We start from the raw sequence: 23375 nt of genomic DNA, 5'->3' as shown, positions 1-23375 counted from the left end.
AGCACATACTGTACAGACGTAGTTAAGCACGCTGCCAAAAAGTAGGAGTAGGTCTTGAACAAGAGCGGCTTTCCACGGTTGATGATAAAACTGTGTACAAGTACAAGGACTGTGTGTTCGGCATAACTACTGAACCCACATCGCCATACTTTATGTATTCAAAATAAATAAAGGATGTCATAACATCCTATTTACTTCCCACATGAAGGGCAGGGCTACTTAAAGATCGCGTTAAGCTCGGTTTAGACTTGGTTTGTCTGCATAGGGAACTTACGCGTAGCTGGTGCGACCAAGCCCAGGACTTCTCACTGGGTTGTGCTTAAGAACCAGCCTGATGCATAAAAATATGATCCATTAAACATGCCATATACACAAACGCACACAGAAACACACATGATGTTTTCATTGGATACTCACTCCTGAGAGGGTCCTGGTTGTCCTGGGATAGGAGCCGGCCAGAACTGGAAAACAAGTAATGAATAAAATTAGCCAAAATTATTTCAATGTGTAAACAAGGCTTAAAGTCTATGGGCAGCATCTGTGGCATAGCTACATAATGAAGCATTTAAAACAGGTTTTGCATGACCCCATGAAGCACCATTCACAAAATTTTTGCATGCTAGACTTACTTGCTAAATGTGTCGTAAGCGATCACTACTGCATTTGCATTGCATTAGCAATAAGTCAGATAGTGATAAAATATATACTTTAAATTTCTGCAAAATGCATAAGTGTAATGGGTTACGTTTTGCATAATTCTCAAAATGAAAGTCTAAATCAGGGGTCTCCAACCTTTTTATAAGCAAGGGCTACCACAATGTATAAAACAATCTGGAGGGCTACTTTTTGATATAGTCTACTTAAAACGTTTTTGTTTTACTTAACATACGTAAACCAAGCCAAGCTAATATAAAAAATATGTACCAGTAATGAATAAATATTACAGTTGAGACTCTGTTCGGGCTACCTGGTGCCCGCGGGCACCACGTTGGTGACCCCTGGTCTAAATTATATATAATGACAGCATCACCAATTCTCATACAGTACCCGTGCAGCGGGGGGATAAGGAGACTGCGGAAGAGGTGGAAGAGGATTCTTGATTAAACTGGGAGACACGATCTGAGCGGAGGAGAGCGCCGCCATGTTCTGGAGAGCTTTGTCTTTGGATGCTTGATCCTGTGGAGATGAAGAAACACAGGTGAAAAATAATACACAGACAAAACGGCGTGAGATTATTGTTAAAGACAAAACATAGCGTTTTCATTAATGCAAAGCAGCCTGCTGCAATATGACATAAGCATTAGATACAGGAGGTCAGAGGAAAGGACATGTTTATAAAAGAAGATCAAGAGTAGCAAATGGGTCACATAGAGCAATATATACTCATTTTATTCAATCCAAATGCACTTCAAATTTTGACAAAAAAAGTTAAAAATGAAACATGAAGTAAATGATTTAATAATGTGCCATGCATGCGTCTCTGGATTTCCTTTTTAATGAAAAAAGTAAAAGTAAAATATAATATATTCAAAATATATATATAAAATATTTAAATATAGAGATGAACCGATATATAAGCTAATAATTGGTATTGGTTGATAAAAGTAATTTTTCTCGCTATCGGCCGATAGTTCAAGACAGCTGATAGTCATGGCCGATATATCCTGTCAATCAAAAGAGAACAGGAAAATACAATGAATCTGAGCTCTGAGTATAGAAAATCTAAATAAATATCACTAGTTTAATGTTTATTATTAATGGTCATTATGTGAATGAATTACATCTTCAGAAATTAGATTTCCAAACTATCAGTATCGGCAGATATCAGTCCGAATAATTGGCTATCGGTTTTGGTGGAAAAATGTAAAATCGGTGCATCTCTAATATTAAATATTCAACAATGTGATCACATTTATGTTAATTCGTTTATAAAACATTTGTCTCTAATTTTTCATTGAACATATACGTAAAGAAAACTGTTTATTGGTGTCTAGTTTTATTCGTTTTCTCAAATAGTGTGGAAAACCTGTCCACTTAAATATTTATTGCATTTTATGCTTTGCTAAACTAGCTGTTTGTTTCATGGTTTCACTGACTTACAAAAGTTAATACATAAATGGATATATATATATACCTTAAATGACCTTAAATTTCTCAAACAAGCACACTTTCCATCATCAACAAACACCATTACATTTCATGTTTCAACACACGCCAGCCAATCTGACCAACCATTGAAGAAAACATTTTGGCTGAGTTTCTACTTGTAATTTAAAAAAATAAAAGAAACACCCTCCGCAATGAAAGATGATGTTTTTGGTGTGTTTGGAGGTCATTCCCATTTTCCAGAGGCTGAACATTTAATGTGGATAATAAACAGACTTGAGGCTCATTTAAAAACACAAACACATTAATTGATCGACTTGAATTTAGTCACCTGCTTTTATAAACCCTTCATTCCTGAATAAGCTTCTAAATGATCCACAAGAACTAAAAGTGCTATGACATGGAAACTTCACAGACCGAAACGCCCAAGCATATTATTGACTTAAGAATTATAAGCAATCTATGCACACCGCAGAGCAAGAAGACAGGACTTTAATAATAATATCAGTGCTGGATGTAAAATGAACCTTTGCAGGACAGCCAAGCAAAGCCAAGCAAAAATAAAAACTCGCACTTCCACACTTACCAAGTTCATGGCCTGAATCAAAAGAAAGAAAGACCATTAGTACAACATTTGCAAAACTAGTTTTATCAAACTGGTGTTGCTTTAGTGTTGGATATATGGGTCAAAGACAATACTGGTCCAAAATCACAAGTCCGTCCTTTAGTTGAAAGAAATCCATATTATAATGTAAATCCAAAATTAACTCAGGCTCTTATTACATTATGTGATATTATGACCCATTTATGATGGCAGTGACACCGCCACTGTGAAAACAAACATATGTTACCCATGCAGGCAAAATGAATCAGTATGCGCACATCTGAATTTTGAGCTAGAGTATAAAGTATAAAATGTCGATTTTGGTCGAAATTTAGGTTTTAATAAAAATAAGTACATTAAGCCCTCGTCCGGTGATCTCAATGCTCTAAATAGTCATTAAACATCTAAAATGTAGGAATGCACCGAATGTTCGGAACCGAAATTTTCTGGCTGAAAATAGCAAAAAAACTCAACTCAACTCAAGTGAAAAGGCTGACTGAATTTTACAAAAACAATAAGGTTTTTGCTGACGTAATCGAATGTAACCAGCACAGTGAGAGACGTGCAAATGCAGCAAACATGTTGGTAAAAGCATTTTAAAGTGTTTGAAAAATGCAAAAACATACAATTCTACAAGTTTCATTCATCATTTTAAAACAAAACATCCTGAACACCATGCAGCGTATGAGAAAGACACGGCGGCGGCGATCCTGGGTATTTTATTTGTCTTCTGAATGCACAAGGACGGGAAACGAGAGATTTTAACTCTTCATCGTATGTCATAGTATGACGAAGAACGTCAGCAGTATGTAATAAAAACTTCCTAATACCATGACAATGACAAACACACCTATATAAAACGAGAAATAAAACGGGCAGTTCTGGTTCTTCATTTGATTGGTTAAAATACGTTATAAAATACCCCGGTAACCCCACGGTTCAGACGGCATTACATAAGTATCACTGCACCACTGTTGCTGTGTACTGATTTATGGAAATAAACACCACAGTCTTTAATCACATTTTTTTAATTTTCTACAATTGCACAATTAACGGCGATATCCAGATAAATATCAATAAATATTGTTGAGTCATTTTCGTCAATAAAGAGAAAACGTTCCCTGAGGAGTTTCTACCTCAAATTCATATTTCCGCTATTATCCACTGACGCATTCACTCAACACTAAAAAACACTGCGTAAGTTTTGATGGCCCTGAATCTGATCTCTTACAAAAGTTCTTCACAAAAATGGAATTATCTCAGCATTTAGCTGAAAATTTGAGAGGTGATAAGAGAACAAATGAAGGTAGGATAAAAGCAGTTTTTTTTCTGTTCTTTCATTTGTTATTTTATGTTTATTTAAAGAAGATAATTTTCCTGTAAGGCATTAAACTAAAACTGGGTGGCAACTTAAAAAAAAACGCTGACGGAGAAAGAGTTAAGCATGCTTCCAAACATATTTGATCATCACTTCAACAGTTGCACGATATAAATGTTAATGTATAAATTAGATGAATGTTGATTTATGAAAATAAACACCACAGTCTTTAATCATATTTTTATTGTGTCTTTGCTGCGTCTGTGTTGGTTGTGAACTGCGCTCTGTTTCAGCCACACTTGATTCTGAGGAACTACTTTGTTTGGCGGAAGACTAATATTTGTACTAATATAATTACTACTTATTTGTGTTTTATTTTATAAAATCCTGCTATGCATATGAAGTAACCGTTTTATAAAAGCAATAAGCCCCGCGAAGCAGTGGTGTTACAGCTCAACATACAGTACAGTGCTGCATAAAAGCACGAAGTTTCTTAGGGCATAGAAATGAATTTGCATTTTGCACAGGAATAGAAGATCGAATTAATCTCAGAATAGTTTTTTATAGAGAATTTCTAAATGTTTGAAATTTTCGACTCATTTTGCCAGCACCGGTCAGATACATACATTTGGAAAAGCTCCAAATTTAGGCGTAATTTTTTTTGTTACCAACACACTGCATATCACTTGATCTTTCTTTTCTTATTTAAAGTTGTGAAACTAAAGAATTTTTCAAAAATAATAAATTAACTTGTAGATAGTCTTGCTGGTCTGTCTGTGAGGCAGTTTACACCTGGTAATAAGATGCGTTTAGACCACATGTGGACGAGAGAGACACATTGACGTTTACACCTGGTGTTTTAATCGGTCTCTTTTGTCCACTTTCAATCGATTCTGTCCTGATTACTTTGAAGAGCTGGTCTCTGGGCACGTCTAAACACGAGCGGGATAAATTATGGGTTTGAACTGACACAAACTAATATTATGTCAGAGTGATATATCAAAAACATTGTTCTCAATACATTACATTAGATCAATAGGCGGAGAGCACATGCGCATCTACACCCACCCCAAAAGCAAACCAATCGAATGCATTTTCGACTACCTCTAGAGGCTGTTTACACTTGGCATTAACATGCGTTTTCATCAATCGGATCACAAGTGGGCGACGTTAATGCCAGGTGTAAACGGTGTTCAAAACGTTTTGAGCTTGTCCACTTTCGACCACTTTCAACCACATCCAGAGGTAGTCGAAACCACTTTCGATCGGATCGCTTTGGAGTTGCGGAACACACATGTGGTTGAATGCGTTCGAACAGCCACACGCGACCGCCTTCTCTCCGCCCATTTATCTAATCTGAGGTATTAAACACAAGTTTTACGTCTTTTTTACTTCTGGCGTGAACATAACGGTCAACAGTGCTATTTTTAGCCTTTCATTGATAAAACTAAGCGGCTGATCTCCGTAGTTTCGTTTTGAAAGCGTGTGAAAGTTGCGCGATCCTATTTCATCAATTGCGCTGAAAATTCAGAGAAAGCTCTTACATACACACGTACAAAACTCTGTGCAGCATGTTTACTTGCTAAACAAGCAGTGGACTCCGACATAATATTAGTTTGCCTCCATATAAACGTATAATTACTCCCGCTCGGGTTTGAATGACAGCAGAGAGACTTGCCCACCGTCTCACAGACCACCCCCTCACAGTATTCAGCACAGAAGCGGTCGAAAGTGGACAAAAGAGACGGATTTAAATACCAGGTGTAAACGTAATGTGTCTCTCTTGTCCACTTGTGATCCGATCGATGAAAACACATCTTAATACCAAGTGTAAACAGCCTCTAAATGTGGTTGAAAGTGGATGAGCTCAAAACATTTTACACCCTGTTTACACCTTTCTTTGGCGTCGTCCACTTGTGATCCGATCGACCAAAACGCATCTTAATTCCAGCTTTTGTGATACAGATCAACTGTCCATGTGACCAACAGACCTACACCAGTATTGTGTTTTGACCCATATGCTGATTACAAGAACTAGTCAGTCAATGTTTGCTAGGCCTTAAAATCCCATTTAGGTGTGAAGTAGAAAGCTTGCATGTTTTGTCTGCAAACACTCCCAAAACCAAAACACATACTGTAAACTTTAGGCCTATTAAATAAAATGAAATGGACTTTTTAATAAACATATAAAAAAGTAAGATGTAAACTGAATAACACTTGCTAAGGCTTCCTGTAGTTCATGCAAACACTGGAAGGGGGCGCCACACCCAACCATATACAACACAACAGTGCTTAAAGTTAAAAAAAAAACCATACAATATCTCCTCTTAGACATAGAATGTCAATAAAAACAGAATCACTAAATTTCATGATGTTTTAGTGAAACACTTAGCATTTTTTGAGTGAATGGTCTCAGCATGGTGCTTTTGTCTGGGTAACTAAGTAATATGGGTGGACCACTGATTCAAACAGCTTTGTGTCATTAAGCAATTCTTCACAAATAATAAAAGAAGAACTCAACAGTGATGAGACACATATGGAGAAAAGGAAGACTGAAAAATAGTGAGCCTCAGGAAAGCCAACAGGCAAAGAGCTCAGCGATACAGCAGGGGCGATCATGCGTTTCAAAACAACACATGCTACACTGCACTAAAACAAGGTCCTTCATCTTTGTCGAGAACTGTAACACAAGCACCTCATTGCTGAAATGTTGACCTCGTTGAGATTTTAGTCAGCCAATAGATAACTGGAACTTATCGTGAACTCTCATTGGTTCGTGCAAAAGCAATAAGCCCCGCCCCACCCTCAGGAAAGCGCATACCTTTAGTTTTGACTGTATGTCGCGAGATTTTCTCCTGGCAAGAACCTGCAAGTGGCTAGAAACCTGCAGAACAGTAAAGCAGAAGAGGAGGAAAAGAAAAAGAGGAAGAGGAGAAAGAGAGAGAAGCCGTAACCAAAGAGGAAGAGTTGAGCTGTCGTGCTTCAGACCTACCTTTATACCGGCTTGATACTCTCGGACTTTCTTCCGCGCTAACACCTGTATGTGACTAGATACCTGAAGAATTTCAAGACAGTTTAACAAAAACACACATCCACGGTCACATGACAACACATGACTGCTATTTGCCATATGATGTTATTCAAGCCCAGGTTGTGAATTCAAATAAAGTGCTTCTTGTACCCATTAACCCCAAAAATTCAAATTCTGACTAAATAGACAGGAGAGGACAAACTATAAGTCATTCTTTTTTGGGCTGCAATGAACAATTATTTCATAACCGATTAATCGGGCGATTATTTTGTCGATTAATCGACTAATCGGATAAAAACATAAATATTTGCTCATTCAATTTTTCACGTATTATAGATAAATAAAGGCACTAAATTTGGGTATTCACGTGTAAAAGTGTACCACAGAGTTTTAGTAATATAATCTTTTTGATTTTGATATTTTAAGCTTTAAATAAAAAAGTTTGTGCAGCTTTTAAATAGTAAAACATCTTTAAATGTCAAAATAATAATAAACAAAACGTATTGAGTCTTCAGGGATGTGCTGGTGAATAAATGTAGCCACAAATAAATAAACTCATTTTTATCTTGAAAAATAAAATAGCCTACATTGTTACAGTAATAAAAACCTTAAAAAAATATTTTGTTATGAAAACCCAACAACAATTAAACAAATACAAACTCACTTATATTAAATGACGAAATTAAACCTTTATTAACCACCATTCTTTTGCGCTTTTTGCATTATTGTCCTGCAGGGTTGCCAGATCCCCGTAAGAAAACCAGCCCAATGGCCATTTAAAATTAAGAGCACCATAATTAGGGCTGCACGATAAATCGCATGCGATACCACGCGCATCACGTCAAGCTGGGCCATATCGCATACATATCGCAGGCGATACGTCCGCGATAATTAATGCGAAATTGCCCCGATTGTCAGTGAACTACGGCTCTGCGTAGTTAAAGCTGCTACATCCGAAAACAGCCGACGGCGATCCAATACCAATCAAGGAACCGGCACTACTGAGGAGATGCGCCTGACAAACACATGCGATTTATCGTGCAGCCCCAATCATAATGATTATTCACATCCCAAATAGCAACAACTAATTAACCAAATCCTTTCATCTCTAACCCGCAGAAAAAACATTAGCCTGCTAAAACAGTTTTCATTGACGAATTTCACAATCGATTATTAATGTTTTATTGATTAGTTGTTGCAGCCCTACATTATTTTATGAAAATCCTATCTTGAATAAACTCTATTTGAAATCTGATTTGTTCTTGTGTATATTTACATATGAAAATGAGTGAACAACTCTAATACGTAATATACACAATGCAAAAAACCTTTCAGTAAAAATGATATGATGTCATTTGTATCACAAAAGTGTATGTTACAAAAATGTCGGGTGAAATACCTGTTTTCTTGTGCGGGTTTTGCCCGTCCTCAGCTTGATATATCTGGCGATAAGCTCATTGCGACCTGAAGGGTAAATAAAAAAAGATGTTGAGAAAATGTTCAATAACTACAGTGACCAAAAGGTGGCGACAAAGGAGAACAAAGAAAGGAAGAAACACACATTTACATTTATGAAATTTGCAGATGCTTTTATCCAAAGCGACTATAATTGCATTCAAGCTAGTGTTGTCAAAATTATCGATATTTCGATAGATATCGATACTGACATTTTAAAACGATTCCAATACTCGTGTCCCGCGGAATCGATACTCCGAGACGAGCTGCGAGTTGTTTTTTATGTAACTCTGCAAACACCAGCTGCGCGCTCTCGCTCTCTCTCTCTTTTGCTTTTAAACGGCGCCGCACACACACTGCATGTGAATGCAGTACTCCGCCTCCTCTCCTCGTCTCGTCCGCTCTGGTTTAACAGTACAAGAAAGCCAAGCAGTATTGCTGTGTGGAGGTTTTTTTTCGGATGTGAGTCCAATAAACATGCGAACCCGAAGACACAAGTGAAGTAAGCCAAATATGCGTTGCTACAGAGCCGCTTGCTAACGGCGCTAGCAAAGCACTGAAGGACCGACACGCCGACGAGGGATTGATAATCATCCCAAAGTATTAATTCTAGACTTATTACCAAATTGTTCTTGATGCGTGTTGTCACGTTTTGCCTGTAATGACCCAAGTTAATACAATCGCCTCACAGTTATCAGACTTAGGAAATTAGACAGCATTTTAGCTGACAAGAAAATACTATTACTGAGGTAAAAAGTAAATGAACCAAGATACTGTTGTGCTTTAAGTTCACAAAAACACGTCATTTATTAACCTCATGTCGTTCAGTGAGGTATATTTTCACATTTACTTTATAATCTGTTTATCATATAAATGTTAATGTATTAATATTAACAAACAAAAAGCAATGCATTTGTTTAAGTACTTGTTTATCTTTTTTTTACTATGCTAATGCTCACTAGAGAAAAACTGAGATAATGCTGCTAAAATTATTCTTTTTTTACCTTGAATGCCATTGCTCTAATTTATTTTTTATATTTTGATATATTTTATATTTTGCTTAAATGTTTAATATATCTGCTGTTCATATGTTCATTTATTAGTGTGTTATATGATTAGAATGTTGTCCCGTTTTTAATATAAAGCACAGCAATGAGATTTGAGAGTGTTTCTCCCTTTCCAGAAAAAGTATCGAAAAAGTATCGGAATCGAAACCATTGACATAGTATCGGTATCGAACCAATAATTTTGGTATCGTGACAACACTAATTCAAGCTATACATTTAAATCAGTACACGTGTTCTGGAATTGAACCCATGACCTTTTTTTGCTGCTAATGCAATGCTCCAAACACTACTTTTTGAGAATTGGCTGCGTTTCCGGTCATAAAAAAGTGTTTGCCACATCTAAAAAAACGAAATTAAGTTCCACATATCCCCTGTAAATTATATATTTTTAAGATACCCATGGCTCTGTTAAACACACTGTATGGTATTTAAACTATTCTGCAGAATCTGAAACGCTCTGAACTGAAAACATCATCACCCACCATCAGGTGGCAGCAGTTAGAAAACATTACATGAGCAAAACTTTTCTTGCTCTCTTCTTAAAGTTGCCCTGTAAGTCTGTAAGGGTTAATTCATTTTCACAATACCTCAAAGACTTCAAACAGCACTTTCAAACATAAGGCCCTGGAGGAAGATCATACTCGAATGGTAAACGAAACACGCTTGAGATTCAATCCAAAAGTAGTCGGCGTACTGAACCAGCATCTAACAAGCAGCTAATATGGTTTAGCATTCTGGAACTTGTCTCTAATTTGTCAGACATGGTGAGTCTGAAAAATAAGTCTGCTGTTTTATCTTCACTGTGTACATTTATTCAAGGAATAGCAAAAAATAAAAATTACCCTGAAGCCATCCAAACACAGTCAGAGTTATATAAAATTATATCTTGGCTCTTTTCAGCTTCATAATGGCATTGGATAGTGCCCAATTTTTAAAGACTAACATGAACATTGTCTCATGAACATGCATACACTTTAGTTTATAAAGTTTAAAATATAAATGTTTCCTTTCCAAAAAAAACATCTGTTTGGTTTAGTTTTTGATGGATGGATGTGCTTTTAGGAGCTTTAAAAATTGGGCACTATCCAATGCCATTATAAAGCTGAAGAGGGCCAGGATATTATTTAATATAAATCTGACTGTGTTTGATTGAAAGAAGAAAGTTATATACACTAGAGGTGGGCGATAGTCAACCGGTAGAGATTTTGGACTATCGTCTCTATAGAGGTTACGCGCCGACGTCATGTTGCTGTGCACGTGGTCACGAAAACTTAACATTTGTACACATATTTAGGCACCGCAGTTTTAAATCAAGTGATTTTAAGCCATTAAAACACAAACAACAGTGCTAAATGCGCGCGCTGTTTTTGTGTGAGAGGAGCGCGCAAGCGGTGCATTCGCTGCTCATTGAGCTCGTGAGCATTTTTGACGCTTTCTTGGATTTAACTCTTTCCCCGCCATTGATGAGATATCTCGTCAATCAAGAGAAAACGCGATATCGCTATTATCCACTAGGTGGCACCCTTCCGCAACTTTTTAAACCCGGAAGTACTGCCCTATGGCAAGCGGCTGTATGTCCGTGCCTGTTTAAAAGATCGCTTTGAATGGGATCTCTATGAAAAGTCCGTCATAAAAATGGAATTATCTCTGCTTTTTGCTCAAAATGTGTTTTTGCAGAAACCTACCCATATTCAAGAGCTGATTACAAAAGAACTCCTGAAGGTAGGATGAAACGTTTTTTTTTTTGTTTGAAAGCAGAGGGTCTGTTGGTATATTGTATGTTTATATATTTGAAGAAGAACATTTTCTGGAAGGCATTAAACTTTTGTGAAAATCATGAAAAACGCTGGCGTAAATACACATATTCATCAAAATTCTCGTCTTTGCAAGTATCCTCATAAACACGACCATTTAGGTCTTAAGCGAAAGTATACAGCTGTAAAAAAAAGCATACAGATTTTGGTCTTAAAGGGGAAGTTACCCAATTTTGCTAATGTCTGTCACTGATGTTAATCAAATATAAATAAATAAATACACATTATTATTTATTATAAAATGATCTATATTTACATTTGATATAAAATGAATTATATTGTGATAAGATTTGGTCATATCGCCCACCCCTAATATACACCTAAGATGGCTTGAGGGTGAATAACATATGGGTTAATTATCATTTTGGTGTGAACTATTCCTTTAAATTTGCCCTGTTTAACATAAATGGTTTTATCATGTGGTAGATGTTACTTTACTCAACACTGGCCAGGATGGACCAACAAAAGCCAAAAATTGGTGATTACTGAATAAGGATTTTTAAAGTTTGGTCATAAAGATGTGACACCACCATGAGGTTTCTATGACATTCCCCTTATCTAAAAGATGGCCAATGTTGTATTTGGCTTTCTGTGCCGCGCGTCTTATAAGGAAGTAATTAGCGGATGACTTTTGCAGCCCAATGATCAACACCCATAAATGTGTCTCAGTTTTGAGCGAGACCACTGCACTAGGGTTGAGTTTCAGTAAGCCTTGCACACCCTTCCCTAGACACACCCTCTCTCTCTCTCTGTCTCTCTCTCTCTCTCTCTTTCTCTCTCAGCCTCCGCATTCCTTGCATTCTTCTGCGCCTGTGACATCTGCCCCACACAACTTGATTTGATGAGGGTAACAGCCTGGAGCTTGCGTTTAGAGAGGCAGAGAACGACCAAAAAGTGGGCGTGAGAGAGCGAGACAGACAAAGGGCCTCGCTGTTTCTGGCAACAACCGGCAGCTGAATGTCACCCTGCTGTCCCCAACGGACACCCACACCTGCCACAGACAATCCTGCCATAACACGGCCCCTACTGTGTCCCATATTCCTATTTCCCAGCTCTCATTCCCTCGTCAAGTTTCTTCTCAACCTTTGCTCTTAGGCCGTGTCCGCAAAATAAGTTAAAGTGGGAGACACGTGTGCTAAAGGTGCAATAATATGCTTGGATTTCTGGTGCGGGATATTTAGGGTGGTAAAGAAGTTAAAGGGATAGCTCACCCTCATGCCATCATTGGTCTAAATGACTTTCTTTTTGGATAGTGCCCCATTCTTGAAGCTCTGAAAAGCACATCTATCCATTAAAAACTTTATAAACTACAGACTAATGCATGTTCATTAAGATATTTGAGGACAGGTAGAAGGGCCAATCTTACAAAAACACATTCAAAAGACATTTAATAACCATATGGATTCGTTTTTCATAGATGGATGATTTGAAAATGGGGCACTATTCAATGCCTTTGCACAGCTAGAAAAAAAGCCTGGATGTTATTTAACCCCCTAAGACCCGAGCTTTGGTTTGTCTTTTTCAGATTTCTTCCAGCTATTTTAGGGTTAGGAAGAACCAATAAATATAATAACCACATTTTTTTCTTTGAACATGAAGCAGAGTAATTGTCCATGTTTGTGTCCAGTTACACAGAATTTATGTTAAAGTATTATGGTGCAAACAACAAACAATGTGATGTCCACGTATGTGGACATCCAGGTCTTTGGAGGTTAATATAACTCTGTTTTCAGCTGAAAGAAGAAAGTCATATACACCTAGGATGCCTTGAGTGGGAATAAAATATGAGTTAATTTTTATTTTGAACTATTCCTTTAAGTCTTAAAAGGGCTAATTATCGTTTACTAGTTTGATCTATCATGACCACTGCACTGCACCACCTGAGCAAGGCACCTGACTACAAGATGCTAACATGAACTGTGATCTGTGGCTAAATGGGCATTTAAAGGTGCCGTACAATGTAAAAACTGTATTTATCTAGGCATAGATGAATAATAAAGAGTTGTAATGTGTACATGGTAATGACATATTGTGAGTCTTAAACACGATTGTTTCCTCCTTCTTATGTAAAAATTATGAATGCAAAAGACCGCTGGAAAACAGACCAATCTCAACATAACACCAACTGTGACGTTACAGTCGAGATATACACCCCCAAGATTAAATTACACACTAAGTTAATTAAAATGTTGTTACAATGCTAAAAACAAAGTTGTGACTGCTGAGTTAGCGCTATATGCTAGTTAATGCTATATGCTAACGTTTATCCTGAAGTTCTACTATTGACATTATAGTTACGCTTTGCAGGTCCATACTGGGAAAAAAACACTTAACACTCAAACGTCCTTTAACAATCTCCAAAAAAATGGATTATTCCTCAAAATCTGTATCTTTGTCTGATACATGATATCTGTTTACACACACACACAGCTACTGAATCAGAGCAGAGCTCAACATTGTTATTCATGACTCTTTCAAATAAGGTAATAATAGACCATTTTATTCTGAGGAAAATTTAGGGTTGTAAAAGGACATGTAAAACAGTCTCTGGATCATTTTTGCACTTAATAAAGCCCACATACCTTCTACGGTATGTAGATATCAGAGAACAACTTAAAAATTTTTCAAATTCATTCTTTGGCACCTTTAAGCTTTATCTTCTGCCGACCAATGATAATGACAGTACCTCATCTTTCCTGATGATAAACAAACCTCTATTCAAACACATCAAAACTCAACCAAGCTTTGCTTTGTCGGCAACCTCAAACAAATCCTCGTCTGAAAGATGAGCTATACAGGACGGGCTAGACAGGACTTATTTTTTGCTAATTGTACAATAAAAAAAAAAAATCTACAGAATGGATTTAAATAGTGAGGGAGCTATAAATATTACAAAATAAATATAAAATATTTATTTTTATTTAAGGTTAACAATAAAAATACAATTAGTACTGTGCATTAAATAAAACCAATAAATAATATTTATACTAAAACCATTTATATGCAAAATTGCATATATTATTGTTTATAGCATTATACAATAGCAAAATAAAAACGCTTGTGTTAATACGTTCTCATGATTGATTTGGCATGTATTAGGATAATTTCATAATTAAAAAAATAATAATGTGAATATACCTTATAACTTTTATAAATTACAATTCTTAACACAAGAAAATAAAACCTAATAAATGCATTGTAAACGGATATAAAATGATCAAGCTCTGTCGTCAGAGACGTGAAGTTCTCTCGTGATAAGTTTTATTTTAGACATCTCAAATATCAAATGGTTCGTGCTCTCTCTCTCTTTGAAAACCACCACAGTAAACAACACAGACTACTACTCTTCACAAACATGCGCATGCATGCGATCCATATACTTGTCAATGAGAGAACCTAAAATCTGCAGAAATCCAAAGAGTGCTCGGGGTGCAGCGCACTGCTGCAGGCTTTACCATTTCAAACACAGGTGGAAAAGTATTTGCAGGTGGAAAATATTTTGACACCGTAACAGCTATGAAACCAGACAGACAGCATTTCTGCCATTCAGGAGCGTTGTAAATCACAAGGGTTAAATGAGGAAAGGTCTTTTTGACTCCAATGGCTTGATGCAGACGTTGTACCCGATTAAAGTTGGCCTGGCATTTGGCACACATCACATTCGGGCGATGCGTACGGGTTTATCAGAGGTCAATATTAGCTCATGAATTTCAGTGATACTTTAATTGCAAAAATTGAAATATATTCAAAGCCAAACCTCAATAGAAATATCAAAATATAAAGCCATTGCAGTCTGACTCTTGTTTGCACTTATCAACATTACTGGAATAAAAAAATAAACGTCTCTGTGTTGCACACCTGATTCAGGCGATATTAACAGAGCCGAAGCAGTTGGCGTTCGAGGCCTCACGTCAGCGGTGTATTATAAGCACTGACGTCATTTTCCTCGTGAGAGGGCTTCTTTAGTGGCCGGGAACCATCAGATGACTGCATGTAAACTGAGAAGGTGTTTATAGACAGAAACGAGTCGGTGCTTAGTGAGGTCAACACACGCTTTTCAGGCAGCTTACTGGACAGATATGTTGTGAAACTATTACAATGCAGTTTATTAAAATATAAAATTAGAACTTTTTTACACAATACCTGTTAAATTGTAAAAATAACTGCAAAACATGGCAGCAAATTTATCTAAATGTAAAATTAATTGACAAACTGATAAAACTGCACTGTACAAGACATAAACCGTAGAAATAAGACTAGGAATCAAGGATTACTAGTTATCGTTTGGTCAAAGGAATCCCTCAACACACACATGTGGACCACAAAACCAGTCATAAGTTGCCAGTAGCAATAGCCAACAATACATTGTATAGGTCATTGTTGATTATATTTATGCCAAAAATCATTAGGATATTAAGTAAAGATCATGCTCAATGAAGATATTTTGTAATTTCCTACTGTAATTATATAAAAAATGTATTTATTATTATTAATATGTATTGCTAAGAACTTAATTTGGACAACTTTATAGGCGTTTTTATCAATATTTGGATTTATTTGCACCCTCAGATTCCAGATTGTATCTCGGCCAAATATTGTCCTATAATAACAAACCATACATCAACGGAAAGCTTATTTGTTAAATTTCAGGTGATGTATAAATCTCAGTTTCAAAAGAATCGACCCTTATGACTGGTTTTGTGGTCCATCCATGGTTATATATAGTTCAATATGTGGCAGATATTAATACCACACACACACAACAGGCCTAAACTTGCCAAAAATGCCAACAATGTCCTATCAACAATGTCATTTTTCTAGTATTTTCTTATCGACGAGTCCCAATGTCTTGTAACACATAGCAATGGGGTGTCCTTCTGACTGAAAAGTGAGTCAGTAAATATGTTTATATTTAACATCAAGGGGAGGATAAAGCCTGAATGATGTAACCTCTGTCTAAGCTCAGACTACATTCCAAAATCTAGCAAGCGATACTGAACCTCGCAAACAGAAAATAGAAAGAAAAACTTGATTCACTTTACTGTTGTTACTAAAATACTTAAAAAAAAAGGTTAGAACAAGATATCTTATAAGTGACACTGGACCCCAAAACCAGTTATAAGGGTGCTTTTTGTCATTGAAACGCATACATCAGCTGAAATTGAATAAACAAGCTTTACATTAATGTATGGTTTGTTATGATAGGACGATGGCTGAGATACAACTATTTGAAAATCTGGAATCTAAATATGAAGAAAATCACCTTTAAAGTTGTTCAAATTAAGTCCTTAGCGAAACATTTTAGTAACGATAAATACATTTTTATATATTTACGTAAAAAAATGTTAAAAAAAAATCTTGGAACATGAACTTTACTTAATATCCTAATGATTTTGGCATTAAAAAAAATAATAATTTTGACCCATACAATGTATTGTTGGCTATTGCTACAAATATACCCATGCGACTAATGGTCCAGGATCTAAATCTGTGCGGAAAACGCGATAGACGGTTGGTTCTTGTCACAAGACCTGCAGTGCGCTTGCGGCATTCTAGAAAGTTGAAATGTTTTTAACTTGATGTGGTACGGACGCGCCTGGAAAAAAACGAGCGGTGCGCGCACCATGTCGCTTCCATCGCGCAAAAGATGCGAAATGTGAATCACCCCTAAGAATCCAATTGCAGCCAATGGTTTCAAGCAGGCTTTCGTGTCAGATATATCGCTCATGATGCCTTAAAATGTATTCTACTTAAGCAGCACACACTAAGGTATGAAACAGAGCCCCTGTACAGATTGCTGGAGTCCTTATGCAATGACTCAAAAACTCAGACAAAAATATACTGGTCTAAGATCAGTATTTACAGTTGGTTTTCTGTGAATGAGTCTCAGTGTGAAATGTAATGCTATACGGGAAGTATGAATTAATAGACATTAACAAAAAACCTGGAAATGAATCGTCAGTCAGGATCATTCAAGTCAGCAGTCTTTTAAATAAATGCTAAACAATACACCCCCCCCCCCATAAAACGCGTCTAGGATTTATAACATGTCTAAACGTGACAGTGTCACTCCAATGAGCCACAAATAAACATAATACTCGAAAGATAAAGCCGGATGTATGACGCTGTCTTTAGGAAAATGACAGGGTTTACAGCAAGCAAGAAGAGCCTGAACCTTTCTTCACCAGCACTGGGCTGAGTTCAGCTGCACTTTTCTCAGTCTGGTTTACATCTGCAGGCTTGGTTGGCTAATTCAAACCAGCACTAGGGTTTGTCTTGTCTGTTTCTCTAGAGAAAAAAGGAAAGCAGTCAGTTTGAAGAGGAGGGACTAAAGCCAAACACCTGGAGCCAAAGTAAAGCACCCATCTGCAGATACGATGCACATCTGAACGTGAAACATGTTGCTCTTACCAAGGATGCAAACTCATCAAGGGTGAAAAAGATGCGAGCACGAGTTAGATATGAAGAGTTTCGTTGCAAAACGAGATAACTCAGTTTTTAACATTTTTGTCAAAACATGTTTATTATCATGTTATCATGTTATTATTTTGTTTTATGGTGCTACTTAGCTGTATTTTTTAAGTTATGAAGATTTAAATCAAAACAAACCAACTGCAGTTCAATTGATATTCATTGGAATGCACAACCAAAAAAACGAGATTAAAAAAGTTATCTCATTTTGCAACGAAACTTTTTATATATATAAATACAGGGTTTCCCACGGAAAATGTGTTAGTTAAGGTGATAGGGTTGGGCGGGCCAAGGGCGTGGCAATAAACGGGGCTGGGCGTTCGCTTCATGATGAAAATTCAAATATTTTTGTTTAAAACACTCAAATAAAACTTAATTTTGAAAAAACTATGACAGAAAATGTGTCCGCGCTATTCTCCGAGATGGCCTTGACGTCCTTTTTTTTTGCAGCAATTATTTTACCTAGTTAAGGCGTTAAGGTTTCCCAGCTTAGACAGGCCGCCCGAACTGCAAAGTGCTGCGGGAAACCCAGAAATAAATAACCAGCGTATATATATTTGCATTTTACTAAAACTTATAACTTATAACAATTTATAAAACCCAGAAGTATTCCCTTAGGCCAAACAGTTTAAACTCCATGTATGTTTTGATAATCGCTCTGAATATGATCCCTATCAAAAGTCCTTCACAAAAATCCAATTATCTCAGCTTTTTGCTCAATTTTTTTTCGTCTTAAAAACCTACCTAGGTGATAAAAAGACACACAAAAAAGGTATGACAAAACATTAAACATCACCTACAGAACAATTATCAAAACATACACGGAGTTACAATGTTGTTGAATTAGTTGATGCTTCAGTTTTTATAAAATGGGTAAGAGTGCCACCTAGTGAATAATAGCAGAATTACAGATTACTGTAAAAACTTGTCAGGGAAGTGTCATTGGCAGGGAAACTTTTTCGCTTAATTGACCAGATATCTCGACGAGAAAAGCATTAATGGATTCTGCCAACAAACCGGTATTTCTGAATGGCCTGAGGCCGGGATTAAGCGGATCTGCAGGTTCTGTTCACACAATAGCTTACAGTCACAGCTTTAATAGAGTATGTATGAATGTGAATATACTATTAGCACATGATGCCTGTAAACATAGTGACAAACGTAAATTTAAAGATAGGCATTTTTTCATGCTCAGTAGATGCTGCCATTTTTGAAAAGCGTGTCACTTCCATTGGAAACAATTGAAAACATACACCAGCATAAACCCCTTAATCTGGGGTGAATTCATAATCTTAGAAGTATAAGGCTATAAACGCTGTTTAAGCAAGTCCACTAACACTTAATGTGAACGCTTGGCCAATGCATGCGCAAAAGCCCTGCGCATGATGGTAACAAACCTCGCTTATAGAGGTGATAAAAATACCATTGGTGATGGTCTGTGCCATTAAACAGGATAAATGTGTATTAAAGGGATAGTTCGGCCAAAAATGATATCAAACCCATGATTTATTCACCCCCAAGCTGTCCGAGTTGCATATGTCCATCGTTTTTCAGACAAACACATTTTCGGATATTTAAGAAAATGTTTTACTGTAGATCTTTCAGTTGATTAAATGTGCAGTTACGGGGTCCATGACCTTCAAGTCCAAAAATATGCATCCATCCTTCACAAAATAAATCCAAACGGCTCCAGGATAATAAACAAAGGTCTTCTGAGGGTAATCCGCGCGGTGTTGTTGTGGAACAATCCATATTTAAAACTTAATAAACTAAAATAATTACCTTCCGGCATCTTAGTCGGGTCCGCATTCAGGATGAGTGCTTATGCAGCATACAGCGGTTTCTCTGCTGCTGCTCTGTGCCCCCGCCCTCCGAATTTGTCATACGTCACTAAGAAAAGTGCATACACTACGCTAATACTCTCTCCTGAATACAAAAAAGTCTAAGACGGAAGGTAGTTTTTTTCGTTCATAAAGTGGATATTTCTACAACAACACCGCGCGGATTACCCTCAAAAGACCTTTGTTTATCATCCTGGAGCCATTTGGATTTATTTTGTGAAGGATGGACGCACTTTTTTTGGACTTGAAGGTCGTGGACCCTGTAACTTTACATTTAATCAACTGAAAGATCTAATACATTTTCTAAAATATCCGAAAATGTGTTTGTCTGAAAAATTATGGACATATGCAACTCGGACAGCTTGGGGTGAGCAAATCGTGGGTTTAATATCATTTTTGGCCGAACTATCCCTTTAATATATGCAACACTTTAACTAATGTGCATCTGACCACATAACCAAGTTGACTCTAAAAGAATACTGATACAACTGCTATATGAAATGCATTGAAAGGTTTCTGAACCCATCAGGATGTTAAGTGAAGCTTGTGTATATTTAAGCCTTAAACAAATTCCTGCCCTGATGTTATTCAGTATAATGAGAGTAAAAAAAACTTAAGACAATTCTTCACACCTGGAGTCATTAAAGTGCTCTGCCTCAGGACAGACCTAGTTAAGGAGGAGAGAGAAACAAAGATATATACAAAGAGAGATATACAAGGAAAATAAAGAGAGAAAGGCAGAGAAATAAAAAGTGCGAGAGAGAAAACTGCAAACTGTTAGTTTACTTAACTCATTGTTCATGTTTTTGTGTTGTTTTTATTGTAGGTTCACACTGTATGTTTATTACTCATTGCTTTGACCTTTGTCAATATTGTAATACTGAACAGTGGTGCCAATAAAGCTCATTTGAATTTAAGCAAGACATAAAAGGAGGAGGTAGAACGAAGAGAGATGAAGAAAAACAGTGAGAGTGAAAGAAAAAGATAAAGAAAAGAAGAGAGGAAGAATTGAGCGCGAGATCTTGTTGTGGACAAATCTCGATTGAGCAAGACAAACGGAGCTGGTTCTGCCACTTTTTAACTGGGTGAGAGGGAGGGAAAAGAAAAATAAACGACAATCTTCGCAAGGCTGGAAATGAGTCGCTAGCGATAAATAAAACCAGTTTGGGGCTTACAGCGTGCAGGGGAGTTAAAAAAGACAGAAAATAGGGGTAACAGTGAGCCGGGAGACTGAGAAACAAGATGGAAAGACAGATATGTTCTTGAGAAACCTGTCTGTTGCTTGGCCTGTATTCCTCGCTGCTACTCTAGGACAAGTGCAGGCCTGTTTTATACACCGATCCTGTGCTCAGAAAAACACAACTGCTGGCTAAATCATGCATGCGTGTGTGTGTGTGTGTGTGTGTGTGTGTGTGTGTGTGTGTGTGTGTGTGGTTGTGTGCGTAGGAGTTGCATTCTCCTCAGAAAAACCACTAAGTTTCTTTTAATTAAATCTGAACACCTACATCATAATATGTAGGCACTGACAGGTGCTCTTAGAGGAAAAGGTCACGCCAAAATTTTATTTTACTCGCCCTCAAGCCATCCTAGGTGTATATGACTCCATCCTAGGTGTATGTGACTTTCTTCACAGTCAGATTTATATAAAATAATGTCCTTTATATGCCCCATTTTTAAAGCTCTGAAAATGATTAAATGTCTTCTGAGGTGAAACGATTTTTGTAACGTTGCCTGACCTCAACCATCTAGTGAACATACAAAAAGCCATAAATGTATGTTTCCTTACTGAAACCCCTCTTCGCCTAAGACATTTGATGGCTGTTAGACCCTTAAGGCCAAAGTATAGTCCATTTTTTACGAGTAAGCAAGTGTCCGCAAACAGTGAGCGTGACGCATTGTTCGTCATTAGTGCAGAGACGGATTTTTTAAACCATGCATACACAGTGCGCGTAGAGGAGCATATAGGCCAGATATCAAATCAAAGCTATCAAATCGGTTCAATTTCGATTCTCGGTTCGGTTTTCGATTCCGATTTTTGGGGGTGGAGGGGCAGTTTTATACTTGATTCTCGATTCAACTCAATCAATAAAGATTATTTAGAATACTATATAATATTATATATACTAAATGAATGAATGACAGGCTCGCCTTTTGCTCCTCGGTAACATCGCGCAAGGCAACAAAGAGGGTGACATCTAGTAGAGAAGAGTAGTAATTACATTAACGTTAATCTTACGTTCAATGTTTGCGAAAAAATATAGGGAAAAAATTGATTTGTGGCCTTTGAGAATCGATGTTGAATCGACCACGTAAAAAAAACCCAGATTAATCGATTTTTTGTTTGGTTTTTGGCCAGCCCTACACATCAGTTGTGCGATTTATATTTTAATTGCACAATAATTGTTTTACCTTGATTATGTAATCGTTTTAATAAAAAAATTCTAATAAAAAAAGAAAAAAGTGCACAACCCTACACAAACGCTATTGCATACGATTTGCCGTAACGCGTATGTTTTGACGTCAGCGCATGCATATAAGTCAAATGAACCATGCTTTACAAAGGCTGTGCGTTCGACACTTGCAGATGCGTAAAAAACAGACTATACCCAGGGCTTGAGCATTACTAAATATAAGATTATAAAATGCATAATAGACACATCATGAATGTTTATAAATTGGCAAACAATGCAAAGCTACCGGTGTGAACGGCACCGATTTTAATTTTGTGGAGCTGTAGGTGAATCGTGCCTTAAAAGTGTATCACAATCCCTGTTTATCTGTCATTATCTCCTTCTTACTTCTCTCTCGGTCTCCATCCTTCCCACCACACGATCCACCTAGAAACATTTGTTTTCCAACCAGAAACTAAAACAGCCCCTTTACAATATCTACCCGTTTGTTGCTTCTTTCGACCACAATGAAGATTTGTGATTCATAGTTTTTACCTTCTTTAGAATTACGTTTGGAAGGCGGAAACTTTACTACCAATAATTACTTCCCTTGAAGCAAATTTGCAGCAACAATTTGTTGGCTTAAAGCTACAGCACAAGAGCAGGGTTATCCTGTACGACTGGTTACTACAAAAACGAAAGGAGAGTTCACGCCGTCAGTGATTTGGAGAGACGTTTTCTCTCAGAGAGAGTGGAAAGAGCCAATCTTTTTCAAGCACTCACCATACATCTTTCCTTCGTCCGAGAGGATGATTTTGCGCCTGCCGCAGGGCGGGTAGATGGCAAGAGCCTCCTGAAAGCTCTGTTCGATGTCCGGGCTCCACACGCCCTCTGCGTCTCCATCCATGGCCTTGTCCAGTTCATCACCCCCATCATCCAGCCCCTGCTCCGGGCTGCCGTTTGCACTCCACTTGTTGGACGCAATGATGCCGGCTCGTACCGGGGCCTGCCACGAGCCCCCACGCTATGCAAGTACTGAAAGAAAAGATGAGATAGAAATCACTTTTTATCGTTACTTTCTTTAAGAGCGATTTCCAGTACAGCAACAAAAACATAATTTTACTCAAAACCGCTCCCTTGTCATCAAGCTGTTATACAAATCCGGGCAAATCTTGAATCTCACATTTAATTCTCTTCTAAACTGGCACGACTCTTATTATGATTTCCTCCCCTCTAACGTCCGAAAACGACAAATGAATTTTTGACATTATATAAAAT

General features: G+C 37.2%; 1 protein-coding gene across 8 annotated transcripts in view; it reads right to left on the bottom strand.

The window, feature by feature from the left end:
* Positions 1-23375, bottom strand: part of tead3b (TEA domain family member 3 b) — a 44485-nt gene that overhangs the window by 5966 nt on the left and 15144 nt on the right. For 2 of the 8 annotated variants that reach the window (XM_055212564.2, XM_055212566.2), the window contains 7 exons: positions 22881-23132; positions 8459-8523; positions 7021-7083; positions 2693-2704; positions 1048-1176; positions 418-461; positions 275-331 (listed from right to left, as the gene is read on the bottom strand). In XM_055212564.2, coding sequence (XP_055068539.2) covers positions 275-331; positions 418-461; positions 1048-1176; positions 2693-2704; positions 7021-7083; positions 8459-8523; positions 22881-23004 — 494 coding nt within the window. In that variant the 5' untranslated portion in view covers positions 23005-23132. Of the gene's footprint in view, positions 1-274; positions 332-417; positions 462-1047; positions 1177-2692; positions 2705-6849; positions 6913-7020; positions 7084-8458; positions 8524-22880; positions 23133-23375 lie in introns of all 8 variants that reach the window. The other 6 variants (XM_055212565.2, XM_055212568.2, XM_055212569.2 and 3 more) reach the window with 6 other exon arrangements.

The sequence above is a fragment of the Misgurnus anguillicaudatus genome, chromosome 8 (genome assembly GCF_027580225.2).
Source record: "Misgurnus anguillicaudatus chromosome 8, ASM2758022v2, whole genome shotgun sequence".
Lineage (NCBI taxonomy): Eukaryota > Metazoa > Chordata > Actinopteri > Cypriniformes > Cobitidae > Misgurnus > Misgurnus anguillicaudatus.
The sequence above is the reverse complement of the archived record's forward strand: the minus strand, read 5'-3'. Positions and strand labels throughout refer to the sequence as shown.